The 10526-nt window shown below is 36.6% G+C and overlaps 2 protein-coding genes across 11 annotated transcripts; both read left to right on the top strand.

Annotated features, from left to right (window-relative positions):
• Positions 1–2342: 2342 nt before the first annotated feature.
• On the top strand, positions 2343–5352 carry LOC306872127 (polymeric immunoglobulin receptor). The gene is made up of 6 exons (XM_079420537.1): positions 2343–2490; positions 2689–3003; positions 3152–3475; positions 4695–4793; positions 4900–4943; positions 5119–5352. The coding sequence occupies exons 1-6, from the start codon at positions 2406–2408 to the stop codon at positions 5296–5298; spliced, it is 1047 nt and encodes a 348-aa protein (XP_079276663.1). The 5' UTR covers positions 2343–2405; the 3' UTR covers positions 5299–5352.
• Positions 5353–5995: 643 nt separating this feature from the next.
• Positions 5996–10099, top strand: LOC306872125 (CMRF35-like molecule 5). 10 transcript variants are annotated; one of them, XR_013784397.1, is made up of 6 exons: positions 5996–6366; positions 6463–6795; positions 7586–7642; positions 7958–8131; positions 8252–8347; positions 9373–10099. XR_013784397.1 is itself a non-coding variant. In XM_079420535.1 (4 exons), the coding sequence occupies exons 1-4, from the start codon at positions 6309–6311 to the stop codon at positions 7999–8001; spliced, it is 492 nt and encodes a 163-aa protein (XP_079276661.1). In that variant the 5' UTR covers positions 5996–6308; the 3' UTR covers positions 8002–8227. The 10 variants fall into 10 exon arrangements, 4 of the variants coding, with proteins under 4 accessions (XP_079276661.1, XP_079276660.1, XP_079276658.1 ...); XR_013784398.1 differs by having other exon boundaries at positions 7586–7738; XR_013784395.1 differs by lacking the exon at positions 7586–7642.
• Positions 10100–10526: the final 427 nt, after the last annotated feature.

Raw genomic sequence — 10526 nt, 5'->3', positions numbered from 1 at the left:
TAGGAAGAACTGCTGTCATCCGCTGTAAACATCCAGAAAAATATAAAGATCATTTAAAGCAACTGTACAAAGTCCAGAATGGATCGCTACAGCCTTATTTCACACGTGAAAGCAATCCGAGATTTTCTCTGGATGATAGCAAACAGGAGCATGTCTTTACTGTGTCACGTTTACTTTACTTTGCTCTTGAAAATCAAGAGCAAACAAATGCTTCAGTCCAGTCTGTTGAGCTCTTAAACATAAATATTGTATATACCACAGAATAACACAGAACAATTCTGAAATTGGATGAATGATAGAACATCAAAACTGAAGTGATTTCATCCTGAATGGAAAAGCACTACATAATGCATCTTATTGTATCGAACGATACATTCCAGACACACACCTGATAAACAGCAGTTCAGGAATGTCAAGACAATGCATATTGGTTAGGTTATGATGTTATTCAGTTGACAGATCAATGGGAATGTGCTGATATTGTTTGGTATCTGGATGTGTTCTGTACCTAGTGTTCTCACTCATGTCTCACTGGCAGCTACTTTCTGATGCAGCATCTTAATTCAGTCTAATAAAGGCACACATGAGTTCAACCAACCTTTATGATGAAACGCATGAAGCATGAAAATGACCATTTGTACTATGTTCAGAGCTATTAAATACTGTTACTGTTTGTTTTTCAAAGGGTTGAATCACACTATGAACTTATGGAATTAAAGGGATGACAATTTAATCTGAAATTTAATCTGTTTCTCATAATAAGCAATTGCAGAAAACTTGCAGTGTTGATGAGATTTAGGGTCCCAACACACCAACTATGTGCTCTTTTTGACTATGTGTAGCATTTTTCTTTCAACCATGCATGCAGAAAACATTTAAAAAATAGCTTGAAACATTAAAAATTATTTAATTTTTATTTTTATTTTTTTATCATTTAACCGATAATATTAACAAAATTAGTGTCGGTTAATGGTTAACCATTTATGATCATTCCGAATTCCAGTTATTTTTCACCGGAAGGCCCACATTTCCACAAGATGACATTTTGAGTCAAAAAAACTATTCATGCTGACTTTATGGATGAAACATTTATGGAGTAAAAACAAGGAAAAAAAGCAATTCAGTCCAAATTAACCAACCTAATACACTAGACAGTCCATATCAAATAAAAAATCACAGATCATGAGCAGAACAGAAGCTTTAAAGGGTTAATTCACCCAAAAATTAAAATTCTGTCATTAATTACTCACCCTCATGTCGTTTCAAACCCATAAGATCTTTGTTCATCTTCTGAACACAAATAAAGATGTTTTTGATGGAATCTGAGAGCTCTCAGACCCTCCACAGACAGCAAGGGTCCTTAAACGATCAAGGTCCAGAAACATAGCAAAGATATGGGTAAAATAATCCATGTGATATCAGGGGTTCAACTGTAATTTTATGAAGCTACGAGAATACTTTTTGCAATCTCCAGGATGGTGACCAAAAACGAAACATTTTCAATAAGACGTCAACATCTAAACCTCTGTTAATTCTCAATAAGAACTTCTGTAGACGTCTGCCAGAAATAAAGTAAATCTGTTTATAATAACTGAAGCAGGTAATGCTGTTTGTAGTTTAATCAGATCTTGAGAGATTTAATGTCTTTTATCTTCAGTTCTTCTAAGGCTGTGGCTGAAGAAAGCTGTAGTTTGTGTTCTTATGTCTCTTTCTTTCAGTGCTTGTTCACAGCAGGTCTTTGAATGATTGAAAGAATGTTTCAGGAACATCACACTAACCTTTTAATAACATTCTACTAACATTCAGCAAACTGGATATTTTTGTGTTTTTGGAATGTTACAAATCAACGTTCCTAGAATGTTGAATTTTAAATCAAAATTAAGTTGAAAGAACGTTAGAGGAACATCATGCCTTTTAAAAACTTTCCTCTAACATCAAGAAAACTGGACATTTTTTACTTTCCCCGAACCAACACTCAATATTTGGAGAACGTTCTTGTAGCAAAATTCTGGACCTGGGAACATTGCAGTTGTGTTGCTGTCTATGGAGGGTCAGAGAGTTCTCGGATTTAATCAAAAATATCTCCATCTCATGTTCTCTGGTTTGACTCAATTATAAGGTAACAGTCAGTAAACAGTGGCATCACTATTTCAGTAGAAGCTTTCAGACCTGCAAAGGAGCTAAAAATACAGAAAGATGCTCGTGGTCACTCTCTTTGGTTTAACTCCACCGTGAGTCTGTGACAGCAGCTCTGTATTTCATCACTGTGAGTCAGAAGAGTTTAGCAAAGAGGAAAGGGAAGAGGTGGAGCTGTTTGATTTATAAAAAAAGCCTTTAAGAGCACAAGATAGAGACACAGAATAAGACACAATAGAAGAACACACTGCGTCTCTGACTGCTTAAGAATGTACGGATTCACAGGAGCAAGAGTTTTATCAACAGTGATGATGATGAAGAGCCTTCCCTTCTTCACGATCTGCCTGATTAAAGGTCAGATGCCGAGACAATTGTGTTTTACTCTTTACTCAACTAGTTCAAATTGTGCGTGTGTGTGTGTGTGTGTGTGTGTGTGTGCACGTGTTTATGTCTAGGTATTTTTTGTCTTTATTTGTGCATTTTGTGCAAGTTTGTTGTCAGTATCTGATCATAAGGCACTTCTTAAAAGAGGAAGTGAACTTTGATTGACAGGTCACATGGGTGATGCTGCTGACGGTGTGACTGGCATCGTAGGAGGAAGTGTCATCATCAACTTTCAATACACTGATACAAATACTAAGGGAAGTGCAAAAAGGTTTTGCAAAATGTTGGGCAGTGAATGTACAACCATGACAGAAGAAAAAAAATATTTATGGATCCCAGAAGAGAGATTCTCTATGACTGATGATAAATCACTGGGCTTCATTAGTGTGCTCATCAGAAACCTGACCGTAAACGACAGTGGGACGTACAAATATGAAGCTGATGGCAAATCATTTCAGGAGGTGAAATTAGATGTGGAACAAGGTAAGAATTAATAGTCACATGATTTTCCCTGACAGGCCTTTACATTTAATATCTTATATTTCATCCTGAGACTTAATATTACACTATTCATATTTCATTTTTAATTAAAATCACAAAATATATACCTGAGTTTGTTTGTTGGTTTCAGAGCGGTGTTGTGGGACATCAGAAGAACAGACCGCTTATTTAGGAAGAACTGCGGTCATCCGCTGTAAACATCCAGAGAAATATAAAGATCATTTAAAGCAACTGTACAAAGTCCAGAATGGATCGCTACAGCCTTATTTTTCATTTGAAAGCAATCCGAGATTTTCTCTGGATGATAGCAAACAGGAGCATGTCTTTACTGTGTCGATTGTGAATGCGAGCAGACATGATGATGGAGTGTATTTCTGTGGAGCACTTGTGCAAAACTATCCTACAAAGATCAGCTACAGTCCGCTTTTCACAGAGATTCAGCTTCATGTTACAGGTGAGGCACAATTATCAACTAATTGAACATAAAATGCACACGTAATGTCTGATAAACAATGTAATTATAATGTCTATATCATCTACGGACAACAATGGAAAATCAAGAACAAACAGATGCTTCAGTTCAGTCTGGTCAGTTATTTAATAGCAAACACACACACACACACATATATATATGGTAAAGAGAGTGATATTAAAACACCAAATTCAGTATACACCTCACTGATGATGTGAACTATATATCAGAGGTGGATAGTCCAGGGGTCAGGAAGTAAAAGTCCTGCCATATGTTTATTCCACCCATGAACTCAGCAGCTGATTTCTCCAGAGGAGCAACCAAGACATTCCTTTCAAGTCACAAGCAAGTCTCAAGTTAAATCCCAAGTCCTCAAAGAGTTGAAGTTAATGAGACAATTAAGTGACTAATTAAATGATGATTGTGCATTAGTGATGAACACATGCTGACCTGCTTCAAAAGTGCACAAAATTTCACGTTAAGTACTTTACCACAGAAAACCATTGGAACGATGCATGAGCAATAATTGAATTTGATATTTTAATATTACTTTTTAATTACATTAAGGCACTTTAAGCGTTTTGAACATCCCTCTGTTTTTAGTTTTTGAAAAAATGCAGCTGGGTCTCTATGAGGATTGCAAGTGCCCAAAACTTGCTGTCTTTTCACATTTTATCTTATTTTGAGTGGTGATCTAAATATCCGTGGCTTGAAACAGATGGGAAATTGACAGGCATTTCCTGCAATTCTTAGTCCTCCAGTCACATGACTGAAAATCAGTGCTGGGTAGATTACTTACAAATTGTAGTCCGTTACCAATTACAGATCATTTGATGAAAACTGTAACATAATCTAGGTTACTCATTTTTAGGTGACTACTTTTTAGATTATCTTTAGATTAATTTTACCTGACTTGTTTGTCCCCAGTCACTGTATCGATGGTGTTCTAGTTGACCTGAATCTTCTGGTGGGCTATTTTGGCAATATCCTTCAAAACCGACGAAAGAACAACTAACCGTCTGATTGGGATGTATTGTATAATGCATCTTATTACATGGCTCTGTGAAATATGTTATTCTGATTTGTCAGTCATGGTATGCAGTAGTCAAATATTCTCAAATATTCACTGCTGGCCATGATAACGCTGTATATCAGACTGCCTGAATGTCATTTTTTAATGTGTTGTGTATGTGTTTTCCAGATCTCCACATCATCATTACAGTGTGTGTGTGTTTGATTCTGTTGTTAGCCGGAGGACTGAGTTTGTTTTTGCTCAAGAGGAGATGTAAAAAGACTCAAGGTATAAACACAAACGCTGTGAAAACAAAACGGGACGCTAAAATGTTTTTAACTTCTGTATTCTTGTATGTTCACTTTCATGCTTTCATCATTTTGTCCATCCACAGGCTCCGTCTCATCAGATCAGAGGAGCACAGGAGATGATGCTGAGGTATATATCAGTCTTCATCTACAGTGTTTATAATAGCATGACTATAGTATCGCCCAAACAGTGTAGAACAACACTGGCGCTCAATTACGGAAGTAATTAGAAAAGATTATAAATCATGATAGAACTGATAAACCCAAATGTTATTCAATTAAAATAATAAATCTGTCCCTTTCAGGTAGTCTCATCTGTTTATTATGCAACGATCCCAGACTCTGGTAACACATCATTACACCCGTCTGCTCAGAAGCCCGTCAGATTAAACACGGTTTATGACACGGCACATTTACCCACAAACCCCTCTGACGGTGATTTCTACACACTGGCTGAACAACCACAAAATATGACATGTATGTGATTCAGTATGTTGCCGTTTATTCGTCTAAATAAAGTTTTTTGCCAGTTATTTGTCATTTCAGGCCCTTCTTGTCCCTTTTTCTTTCAATATAATAATCAACAGATCACCACTGTCATATAAATGATGGATACGTTGGCATAAAAATCTATACAGTATAAGTACATATAAATAATGACAGTTTTGTCATTCACTTTAAGGTCAAATTGTCCAAATGTCAGTTTAATGGCCATTGCATTTACATATTCATTTACATTTAGTCATTCAACAGATACTTTTATCCAAAGTGACTTACAAAGTAAGAAAATACACAGTATTTGCAGCAGGAGCTCCATCTATTGATATCTTGATTTAATAAATTCATTAAAGAGCATAGCAGTACGATTATTCATTTTGAAACTTCAGGTCATTCACTGAACATCTTAGCTTGGATTTAAAAACCCTCATTTTCTCTCAGATACCTAAGGACTGTTTAAGGACTGTTTATTTCCCTTTTTTCTGACACACCATATAGCATGCAAAATGAATTAAACAAGGGTCAAAATGGCAATATTTGGTTTAAGTCATATTTGCCAGAACAGTTGATTGAATGAATAAATGAATGTGAATTTTGGTAGAAAGTAACATTTTATTGAAAAAGGCCCGTCCTCTCATTTTGGGCCAAAATGTCATTATTAGATGATACTGACACCAAGTGGTCACATAATGCAGGTTACATACAGTATTGCAATATGAATGATGCCTGATGTCTCCTGGCTATGATTAAATATATTGTAGTCCTTCTAATCAGAGACTCATTCAGTCATGTTTATGTGTACTAAACAGCACATTTTCTGTTCTAAGATCAAGACTGAATTTATTAAATGACGATGTCAATAGATGGAGCTCCTGCTACAAATATTGTGTATTTCATAGAGAAGAGGAGCAAATGAGATCGAGAGAGAGAGAGAGAGAGAGAGAGAGCTTGAGCTCATCATTAATAGAGACCACCAGCTCCATACAGATAAAGCAGAATGATCCAGATCTGTGACGATCAACTCCTCATTTTTAACCTGCTGCTCCTGATGTCAGGTGAGAGTTATTCTGTGTCTCTCTAACAGTCTGTTCTGTTCTCAATCAGGTCCATGTTTGCACTGAGCTGTTTCTGTCTCTTCCTGTTTTTTATAGTCTCAGCATGTGAGACGAGTGAGATCTTGACTTTCACTGCACACGAAAGAGGAAATGTTGAGATACAGTGTCCATATGAGTCTAAATATGAAGAACGTAAGAAGTATCTCTGCAGAGGAGAATGTCCAACAACGGGTACAGACAAGCCTGCTGAATCTGAATCAGCAGCTCAAGACAAAAGATTCTCTCTGAATGACAACAAATCAGCCCAGATCTTCACCGTCACCATCACTGATCTGAGAACAGACGATCAAGGCAAATACTGCTGTGGAGTAAAGACAGGATTTGCATTTTATGATTATAACATAGCGATTTACCTGGAAATTAAACATGGTAAGTCAGAATATACTGTATGTTTAGACATATACTGCATATGGTATACAGTATGTGTAATAATATATACTCATAAGAAATATGTCAGTGGTCTGTTTGCGTGTATGCCAGTATTGTGCTGAAAGATGTAGAGATGTGAGATATCAGAAACCACAGTATCCTCTGCAGATGGTGAAGAGCGAGTGTTCACACCACACACAACAACAATACTGACCCGCATCACTTCCTGTTACATGTATAAAGAAATGTCAGAGTTAAAACCAATTACATTTACAGTTACATGTAAGAGAGTCCCTGTATCTGTTGACATTTAGCAATTCAGAAGTACAGGTAGTCATTAGTGAAAGACAGGTATTGTAGCGGTGTCTGATATTTGTGACCCTCTCTGTTAAAACCAGGCTAAAAATCTAATTCTGAGGTAACGAGCATCAAAGTTTGATTGCAAGCATTAATTTCACTATGATTTCAATCTTTGACATGGCCTTACTCAGTCAATATTAAAGATACCAAGAGTATATATTCACAGAATGTTCTTTACAATATGTAGGATGATTTTATGCAGAAAATAGTAAATCTCAAAAATATGACTTTAGCTGAGGGTCACATTTGCTACATGATCACTGTTTGTAAGCAGAGCTTGCTTAGTAAAAAAAATAGTTGATATGAATTACACTAGTAAAACATAGTATATGCTGTAATAAAACGGTTGACACTGAAGATGGAGGACGGTATTGATGTGCAATAATGAGACTCTGAGATACTTAAATCTCTCATTTATGTTCTGATTTAGTGTCCCGAGTGTCTGGTGTGCCTGGAGAGCATCTGAAAATCACCTGCCGTTATAAAAGTGAATTGAAGGACAATGTCAAATACATCTGCAAAGAAAGCAGACATCAGTGAAGTGTTAACAACAGCTTAGTCACAGGGAAAGTTCACTAAAGTGGTAACATGATCTTATGCCACTGTAAAATGAAACTGCATATATTTATTTCTATTGAAATATACAAAAGCATTGCTTATACAATCTGAAGTATTTTTTATTCCCACAATATCTTCAATAACTGTATAAACTATGGGCTGTCACACAGATTACGTGGATATTATCATTTATAAATTATGTAAATGTGACATTATGAATTAAACCTAATGATGTTTGTCTCAGTTACATCAGAGAGGATGTCACCTAAACCAACAACAACAGCTTAATTTCACACCAGCAAACCATTGACAGCAGATACTGCATTCAACAGACCCATCACATCATCATCATCATCATCATCAGTGTTAATGTTTTTCTCATTGCCTGATAATGCAGCTTCACCAAAACCACAACCTGGTACAATTGATTCTGTTGCTCAATGTGTTTGATTAAATGTGCACAGACATTTGTTTCTCAAGTTTCATTAAAACAGGACATTTTGAGTCATTTATTAGATGTTTTTGTCTGTTTTTCAAGATTTCACATCAATCATTATACTTTCATTTATCGGGATATTGATGGTGTTTGGATTCCTAGTGTTTAATTTCTTCAGATGCACACAAAAGAAAGAAGGTAACACTGTCTTTCACTCTCTCAGACACACACTGTAACGGAGCCAACCCATATGCAGGCTTTTATTAATAAACAGTCAAATCACAGGCAGGGTCAAACAACAGAAAACAGGTATGGCACAGGCAATGCACAAGAGTAATCCTAGGGCAAGCGTGGGTCTTTGATCGGCGAACAATATCCAGAGGGCTTGACAAGAGGGGAGCAATAGTCCAAGCAGGGGCAAACACAGAAAGACGAAGGGTTAATCCAAGATGCACAGGCAGGAATCAGAAAACAAGGCAGCACGGAATGACAAGACTAATTAGAACTGGACACTAGACTCAGTAAAGCAGCTATCACTAGGTGAGTGATAAACGCAGAACATTTCATGAGACTAAACAGAAACACAGACTGGCTCAGTAAGGCAGCTAACACTACGGGAGTGCTGTACGCCGAACAATACTCGGCACTCTGTGAAAGAAAGTCCATGGTTTAAGTAGGGTGTGTGATTGTGTTATAGTTCTCAGGTGTGAGCGTGTGTTTGAGACAGCTGTGTGTACTTAGTGCAATGAATGATGGGAAATGCAGTCCGGGGTAATGTGAAACAGACTGTGCAATGAGAGAGTCAATATGGAGGAGGAGTGACCTCTGGTGGGGAGCGAATGGAAGTCCATGGACCGGATTCGTGACAGACACATTATATGAAATGTTGAAGGGTAGACGACTTCATCATTCTTCATTTGCCACACTATAGCATTTTCATAACTGGACATCTTGTCAAATTAAAGTCCTTTAAAACATGTTATCTCAATCTGGTGCCACAAAACAGCAGTGCGGCTTAGAGGCAACGTTAATGTCTTGGCTGAAAATCTGTCCACTAAAGAAGTGAGTTTCATCATGTGTCCGTTTGAGGTCGATCTTAATCTCTGTCACTCTCTCTAATCACTTATTTGTGGATTCTTATCATCTTTACCTCTATTGACCATACAGTTGCTTATCTCCAGTGTGTTTTTACTCTGATGACTGTCTTTCTTCTCTTATTTCAGGCCACTCATGCTGTCTGTCATTATGAAGAGATCATTTGCACAGATAATCATTCTGGCTACAGTTTGGGCTTTCCTGTTTTTGATGAACGTGGCTCCTATAATACTCTCGCCTATTCCACCATTATATTTCAAAATACAAACCATTCAGACAGGACTTCAGATGGGCCAGAAACAAGCGACTCTGCAACTCTTAAGGTCATTGCACACTGAGTCCGAAATTTCCGCGTGCGTTTTTCCGTATTCCCCATCCTTTCCTATCAAAATGCATGGTACGGATGTGAAAACGCAGAAAATCGAACCTGATCCAAATTTTTTTTTGACGGACGAAAGTTTGGGAGGCAGTGTGCAAACGTGATTGACACAATGTGAGGTCGTATTTTTTTTTTTAACGTGTGAAAATTTCTGACAAAAATTTTGGACTCAGTGTGCAGTGACCTTAAGTCCATAAAAGACTGTGGCGATTCATGGACAACAGGTTGATTAACAGTTATACTGTTTGGTTACAGATCTGAATCTGATGGATTTGTATTTATTCCATATCAGTGAGCCTTCGAGTCTTGTAGAACAATAAACCAAACCAGGTACATTGTGAAGAATTCAGAAAGTGAAGAAAGCAAATGTTTCCTAAACATAATTTTCAAGTTGTGTATAAATCTGGATGTCCACTTAAAATAAAGAGATACTATTATATTGTATGGTTAAATAAAATATAAGCATATGGAATTATATTGCTGTGTTCACAGTGTGAGTTTTTGAGATTGTCAACCACATTTATTTACTGGTTTGAGTCTAAAAATGTCCTGGACACGCAATAGCCTCTCTGATTATCGAGTAACCGAATTAACTAACTAACTAATTCAAAATCTATAACCACAATGACATATTACTTAACAATTAGTTAATAGTTATGTGCCTCAACAAGTAAAGTCAGAACATAATGATACCTTAGCAAATCATTAGCTAATGATTAATTAAAGCAGACAACTGGAAGTTTAAAGGCATGGCTTCGACCCAATGTGGTAATTCACTTCATTAGTTAATAAATTAAGTTATTAGGTAATTAATACATTATGACACATTTAACTGATAACAATTTATTGATTACTTAATCTATGAATCATAAAGAAGGTTCATTTGTTGCTGATGCAGTAATT

The sequence above is a fragment of the Barbus barbus genome (genome assembly GCF_936440315.1).
Source record: "Barbus barbus genome assembly, chromosome: 7".
NCBI classification, from domain to species: Eukaryota; Metazoa; Chordata; class Actinopteri; order Cypriniformes; family Cyprinidae; genus Barbus; species Barbus barbus.
Note: the sequence above shows the minus strand (reverse complement) of the source record. Positions and strands in the feature narration are given on the sequence as shown.

Excerpts from the sequence above, each read along its gene's own strand:
- LOC306872127 (XM_079420537.1), top strand. The coding sequence starts at position 2,406 with ATGTACGGATTCACAGGAGCAAGAGTTTTATCAACAGTGATGATGATG. Across the intron at positions 3,476-4,694 it reads GATTCAGCTTCATGTTACAG|ATCTCCACATCATCATTACA; the intron begins GTGAGGCACAAT and ends TGTGTTTTCCAG. Across the intron at positions 4,794-4,899 it reads GAGATGTAAAAAGACTCAAG|GCTCCGTCTCATCAGATCAG; the intron begins GTATAAACACAA and ends GTCCATCCACAG.
- LOC306872125 (XM_079420534.1), top strand. The coding sequence starts at position 6,309 with ATGATCCAGATCTGTGACGATCAACTCCTCATTTTTAACCTGCTGCTC. Across the intron at positions 6,367-6,462 it reads CCTGCTGCTCCTGATGTCAG|TCTCAGCATGTGAGACGAGT; the intron begins GTGAGAGTTATT and ends TGTTTTTTATAG. Across the intron at positions 6,796-7,585 it reads TTACCTGGAAATTAAACATG|TGTCCCGAGTGTCTGGTGTG; the intron begins GTAAGTCAGAAT and ends GTTCTGATTTAG.